This window comes from Toxorhynchites rutilus, chromosome 3 (assembly GCF_029784135.1).
Source record: "Toxorhynchites rutilus septentrionalis strain SRP chromosome 3, ASM2978413v1, whole genome shotgun sequence".
NCBI lineage: Eukaryota > Metazoa > Arthropoda > Insecta > Diptera > Culicidae > Toxorhynchites > Toxorhynchites rutilus.
Window position 1 is genome coordinate 89,537,146 of NC_073746.1, and position 6,549 is coordinate 89,543,694.

The window sequence follows — 6,549 nt, forward strand, 5'->3', positions numbered from 1 at the left end:
TCCGCTTTGACGTAGGTTTCGTCGTCCATTACCAGGCAATGCGGCTTCGTCAGCATTTCGGTGTACAGCTTCCGGGCTCGCGTCTTCCCCACCATGTTTTGCCTTTCGTCGCGGTTAGGAGCCTTCTGAACCTTGTATGTACGCAGGCCCTCCCGCTGCTTGGTCCGCTGGACGAATGAACTTGACAAATTCAGCTTATTGGCGACATCCCGGACCGAACTTCTCGGATCACGTCTAAACTGCTTAACTACGCGCTTGTGATCTTTTTCACTGACGGAGCATCCATTTTTGCCGTTCTTCACCTTCCGGTCGTTGGTTAGGTTCTCGAAGTATCGTTTTAATACTCTGCTGACCGTGGATGGGACGATTCCCAGCATCTTACCGATGTCCCGATGTGACAACTCCGGATTCTCGAAATGAGTGCGCAGGATTAATTCACGACGCTCTTTTTCGTTCGACGACATTTTTCCAAATTTACGAAAAATTGACAGTGAAGCATGGCCAACGTGATCTATACACTCTTATCTGATTATAAGCGAAAGCTGAAGATATAATTCCTAAAAATTAAATTTCTACAGCGTTTTTTCCGTGATGCAATTTGATGTGACACCCCCTTTATGACACGGTCGTCTTCAAACGTTTCGTGTCAATCGGAAGCCCGGCTTTGGATGCCTCGGTTAACCAATAGACGGTGCTTTCTTTCTCTTCCTTCCGCAAAACTAAGTGCTTTTCATGGCGCTCCACGTAACTATTCGATTCCAGCTGTGCACGGAGAATACTTTTCGGGATTCCTTGATATTTTGCTGCTCGGCGTATTGAAAAACTTTTTCTTTTTATCTCCACGGCCAGGACAAGCTGCTGACGAGAATAGTGCATTATATTCTTTCCCGGAGTCATCGTTGTTTCATCCTGCGTTGAGTAATGAGCTTAAACAAAATATTAAAAGCCTAATTCTTCGCGTTTTAAATTCCCTTTGTTTGAGAGTTTATTTATTTTAAACTAGCTAATCCGGCAATCTTCGTCCCGCTCACAATTGCTTTTTTTGATTTAAATAATTTCGAACACTCACGTTCCCCGAAAATTATTTTTCTGTGCGCGATCTATATTCGCAGTGTATAATTTCTTTCTTGACATATACACCTGACGCAGACTGAGATACATCAATTCTGATACTGACTGTTCAAATCCGTTGCTTCGTTATTGAGTTAAATCGTGAGGAACGAACACCAAATCATTTTTGTTCATACACATTGAAGTGTGAAGTGTCACATTCAGATACACAAAAAGCTTAAAATTTACTGATTTCGGATAAATTCCAAATCTAAAATATTTTTTTCGTTAAAATTTGGGAGAAGACATAATTCGTTGCGTCTTTTGAAGCGACCCTAATTCCTTCATATATGTATGTAGAGATGCTTGGAGAATACCTCGCCAAACCATTCTTCATATTTCATTAAAGCACACTTGTGCTTTGTCGTCAAGTTCCAAAAGTGCATCACCCTTGTCGAAAATCGAACACTTCTCTAATTACATTTTGGCGTAGAACTACGTCTTTTATTAAGGGTGCCAAATCAGAAAACAGGTCACGTTTTTTCTGAAATAAAGTTAACGTTAATAACTATTTTTGCCGCGAACGGATTTTGGCGATTTACATACTAAACGAATCGGAAATTCCGTAAGATTTGTTTAATATGCTATACATTAGAATTCCCTGGTTTGTAAATGGTTAAATTTCATGAAAACTTTAAGCGTTTCCATTTTCTCATACATTTGTTCTGTCCATTAGTGTGCTTTCCCGAACAGAGCTGTCAATAACGAGCAACTCATCGACGACCAACGGAGGGGAAATCGTAGGATTTAAAGTATCCGTGAACAAAGGATAAGTAGGAGAATGAAGGGGAATACTTGCCTAGAGTATAAACAGTGGATCTCGCTGAGGCAAACTTTCATTCGGCATCGGACTGTTGAGCAATCCAGTTCACTTTGCTTTCGCTGCGCTTCGATCTAAGATTGGACCCCACCAGTGGTAATCCAACTTGGATATCGTCGTTTGGTTTTTCTGTTCGTTTTTGGCGTTATTCGTATCGTGTGTTTTTCTTTCCGCGTCATAAATTGGACGTTTCGCCTAGTGTGTGATGAGCAAGAAGAAGAGGAAGGCAGGCTCAAGCCCTGCAAAAAACGAACGCATTGCCAATACAATTTCGAGGCAAGCGTCATCTAATGATGCACGCGATGTTGGTGCAGTGAAAAACGCTCGCACTGAACCGAGCCTTCGCGAGTGTGACACCGCATCGAATAACAGCGGAGTAGGCGATTTCGGCACGTCAAGCGTTAAGCGTTAAGGTTGTGCGCCAAAAAAATATTTGGGGAATACCAAGCATCTTGAATGTCTTACTGGAATGTTAAAAGTTATATCAATTTTGTGCGAGTGAAACAAATCTCAAGTTTCCACTCGGTTCGTAGCAGTTCAACACACACGGGACATTTTTATTTATATAATTATTTATCGGCAGATATAGCAGGGTAACTCCAAGCGCCTTCCCAGAAATTTGAAGGTAGAAGAATTAGCTTGTAGAATTAATTTCGGAAAAATAAAGGAGTCGAGAGTTGCACGCTAACAGGATTGGTCGAGTTTTAGTTGCATGAAAGAAAGCCAATACCGTTCGGGCAATGCTACACTTTATTCCTGCATCAATGCTAAGGGTGCTCATACACAGTTTTATCCGAACCAAATATTTGACTATTTTTGACAGATAAAATTTGATCAATGTGTACTGATCAAATAAATTCGACACAAAACTTGACAAGCAAATATTCAGTTATTAGATGCCTAAAATGTTTTTTCGGTCTATTCTTCGAACAGGAACAGGTTAGGTTAGCCTCAATATTTCAGTCGAATTTTTCATGTTCGATGTTTGACTTTGTTTGCCACTGTTGATAATTGAAGAGTGACAAACGAAATAGTGTTTGTACAAATTTCAAACTAAACTTTATCTGTCAAAATATGTATGATATTTTACCTCCCCTCAAACAGTGTACCTTAAACAGGAACAAAAATTTTACTTTTTCAGTGATATCAGATATGTTTTAAATATTTTTTTCTGTACAACTCAAATTTGTTCAGTGATATATGAGGTGATAACAAAGACAACAGAATAACTTAACTATTCAACAGTATTAACCCTTTGCGGTCGTTTGTCTGCTTTCAGCCACCACAGCAAGGAATCATACTGAATCCTTTGTTCAACAATGCAATAATTTACATTTTTTCTAAACGAATTTTATTGTCTAGTGAACTTTTACACGAACGTATACGAGGTTTCTATGAATAATAGGTAACGGTACTCGGTATAAACAAAATATTGTCAGCGTGAAAGGATAAGAGGATTTCTTTCAAGAGAAATTAGATCCGACCGCAAAGTCAATTGGTGTATTTGGTCTAAAAAACACGAAAGTGCACAGAGTTAGGTGTAGTTACGGTATTACAGTGCAGTGAATTAAGCCGTTTAGTTGTAGCTGTAGCTGATTTATTGGGCCTGATTCTCGAATACACTACGAATACACTTCACGATGGAAACGGTATGAAACGCATTCGCGATGACAACAGTACGGTGTCGACATCTGGATGCGAGATTAGTTTCCCACTAAATTTATTATTATAAAATCAAATTATCTTCAGATTAAACTTTTGTATGAGATTATTGTATCATACAAAGAAAACAAAGTTTTCCACTCACATTGAATACCAGTTTGATACTAAGAGGTTAATTTTCATTAATGATTTTTTATTTGAAAAGTGCTCATTCTGCCTGAAAACTCATCATTATCTTCGACACTTCACTAACTCGTAAAACGTAGTTCAATGGCGTGCCGTTTATTTCGTTTCCACCGTGAAGTGTATTCGAGAATCAGGCCCATTATTTGATCCATTGCCCAAAGCGGTGGGAATGTAAAGCACACAATGAACAGTCTCTAACAACATGCGCTCACAGCGCAGAGAGAGAATCTTTCAGTACCAAATAATACGAGTAAGACATTTGAGTAATCTGAAATATGAGATACCAAGTAGTAGTTATTGTTTCTATCATAACTTACAATACCCACACTCCCAAACTGCTCGATTCCGACGGTGAAAAATTTAGCCGCCGTGATTCTCGTCTCAAGTTGGGAGCGTTGCAGTACCAGACGATATTGGTTTTGTAACTCAGCAGATTCGTCGTACCACGCCAGATCGTAAATCGCTCTGCCAACTTCGGCGGCTTCGTTGGATATTTCTGTACCCAAGTACGAATAGCCGTAGGTTTCGATCAGTGACAGAGCAAAGACTACCATTACATTTACCAGTGATATGTCAATGTTCTAGAAATGAAACTGTTGCACTAGGATCATTAGAAAATTTTGAGGTTACGCTACCGTCGACACATAAAACATTGCCAAGCACCAGAACAGCATACAGGACATGAATTGCACCATCAGTGGGATGTTTAAAATATTCTCAGCGAGTTGCGTCACACTGCAAGAAGGTAGATGAATTTCGCTTGATGGAGTAGTTTCTGGTCACTTACCGAAATGCGCTGTTATGGAGACGGACGATTCTCGCAAGTTTTTGTGCTTTAGGGGTATCTTCCGGCAACGTGCTAAAATGCTTTATTTGCATAGCTATCAACCGGTACATCAAGGCACAATATTTCATCATGGCAATCGTCGAGGATACTTTAATAAGCGAGAGCACCGCGTAACCACAATAAGCACTTATTGAACATAGAACAAAGATATTATAGTGTACGAAATTTGTGCGAATTTGCAAGCCGTAGAATCTAATGAATATACCAATTGTTATCTCCAGCAGTATCCACGAAAGAACGCAATCTTACCTTTGTTCCATGGGGAGTTCGAATTCCAGCACCTCCGAACTATTTCCGCTGGTAGCAAAATATCGCAAATAACTGACGGCTACCGGTGGGATGCAAAATACAAATGGACCGACAGTTACATAAATCGCATAAAACTTTGCAAACCTATTGATTGCGCGATTTTGCTTACGAATTTCCTCATAACAATTTTCCGGTTGGTCTTTGCCTGTGACTGGAATTGTTATGTAAAAGTTTTGACTATAGTCATTAATCAATTAGTTTACCTTCTTCGATGACTTCAGTCAGCAGATCAACCATCTGCTTGAAGTAGTTCCTCTTGGCGGCAAGTATTCCAGCCCCTATCGATAGATTGCTCTGGTAGAACAATTCGGCAATCCCTTTGGCGATTGCATCGAATCGATTGCTTCCTATTCCCAAAACGGCCTTCGGAAAAAGAACGACGAATGCACCCCACGAATACGCCATCATAAAACGATAGAAACATTTGCGATTCTCCCAGAGACCGACGAATGTCATCACCCGAAGTGTGAATGGCATCACCTTCAGCTCGGTTGGGAGTTCTCTACGAAATACGACGCTCATGTTTTGCGTGAGAATTAAGGACTGCTAGATGGTCCATAGACGCTTTCTTATATATTGTGGAAGCTCTGATTGACATGCTGGCGATGAACTCGGCTTAAGTGGTATGGTAAACCTATAACTAGATCAGATGTGTTTTACGAGTTTTAAACATTATCAAAAATTCACGTGAGAAATATGTTTGTTGTGCAATCAATCCTGGCAATCAAATCTGCACGTTTTTGCTGAGAAATTTTTACTCTCAAACCAGCTGGGGAATTGTGGAACTTTTCTGTGTAATAAGGGTATATTTGTAAAGCTACAAATGTTCCCTTCAGGTAGTCCTTCAAAGTTTGCAAATAGAACTCCATAGTAAATCGTTGGCATCATACGTTATAATTTTTTAAAACCCAGTGCTGTGTTGTTGTGATTGTTCAAAATTGTTCGGGGCTGTGTCTAGGACACGACCGCTTTTTTAACGTAGGAATACGAAATTTGATTATTCAATCCACTTGTTTATCACTTTTTATATTAGAATGCATCGAACTTTTTGGAATATATTTTAAGATTGTTTTAGTATTGTGAAAATAGTCATAGTTTTGTAGAATCAGCTGAAGATGGTTGAATCGTGATTCATTCTTCCACTCGCGAGAATAATATGACGAGTACGAGAATACAGGTCGGACTCGATTATATACAGACTCGATTATATGTGATTCGATTATATATTAGGCTGTCAAAAAAGTCCTGCGGTATTTTTTTTTTTGAATTTTCATTTGTTTATAAAATTAGTTACAATCATCTGTTTTAAGTCAAATATGCGCCGTTTTGTTCGATGACTTGTTCCCAACGAGATGCCAACTTCATAATACCCCTGTTATAGAAGCTCGCTTCCTTATTGGTAAAAAACTCGGATAGCCAATTTTCACAGGCCTCTTTTGTGGCTAACTTCTGACTACCTGGCTCATTCGCCATGGACAAAAACAGGTGGTAGTCACTTGGTGCAAGGTCCGGACTATACGGCGGATGCAAAAGAACATCCCATCCGAGCTCCCGGAGCTACTGGCGCGTCACCAAAGAAGTGTGTGGCCTGGCGTTGTCCTGATGGAAGACAATG

General features: G+C 39.8%; 1 protein-coding gene across 1 annotated transcript; it reads right to left on the reverse strand.

The window, feature by feature from the left end:
• Positions 1-3,495: 3,495 nt before the first annotated feature.
• On the reverse strand, positions 3,496-5,458 carry LOC129773301 (uncharacterized). The gene is made up of 6 exons (XM_055776901.1): positions 5,138-5,458; positions 4,875-5,085; positions 4,566-4,817; positions 4,414-4,513; positions 4,105-4,359; positions 3,496-4,046 (listed from the first exon to the last, which is right to left on the reverse strand). Exons 1-6 carry the CDS (start codon positions 5,454-5,456, stop codon positions 3,987-3,989), a joined length of 1,197 nt encoding a protein of 398 aa, XP_055632876.1. The 5' UTR covers positions 5,457-5,458; the 3' UTR covers positions 3,496-3,986.
• Between the last annotated feature and the right edge of the window lie 1,091 nt (positions 5,459-6,549).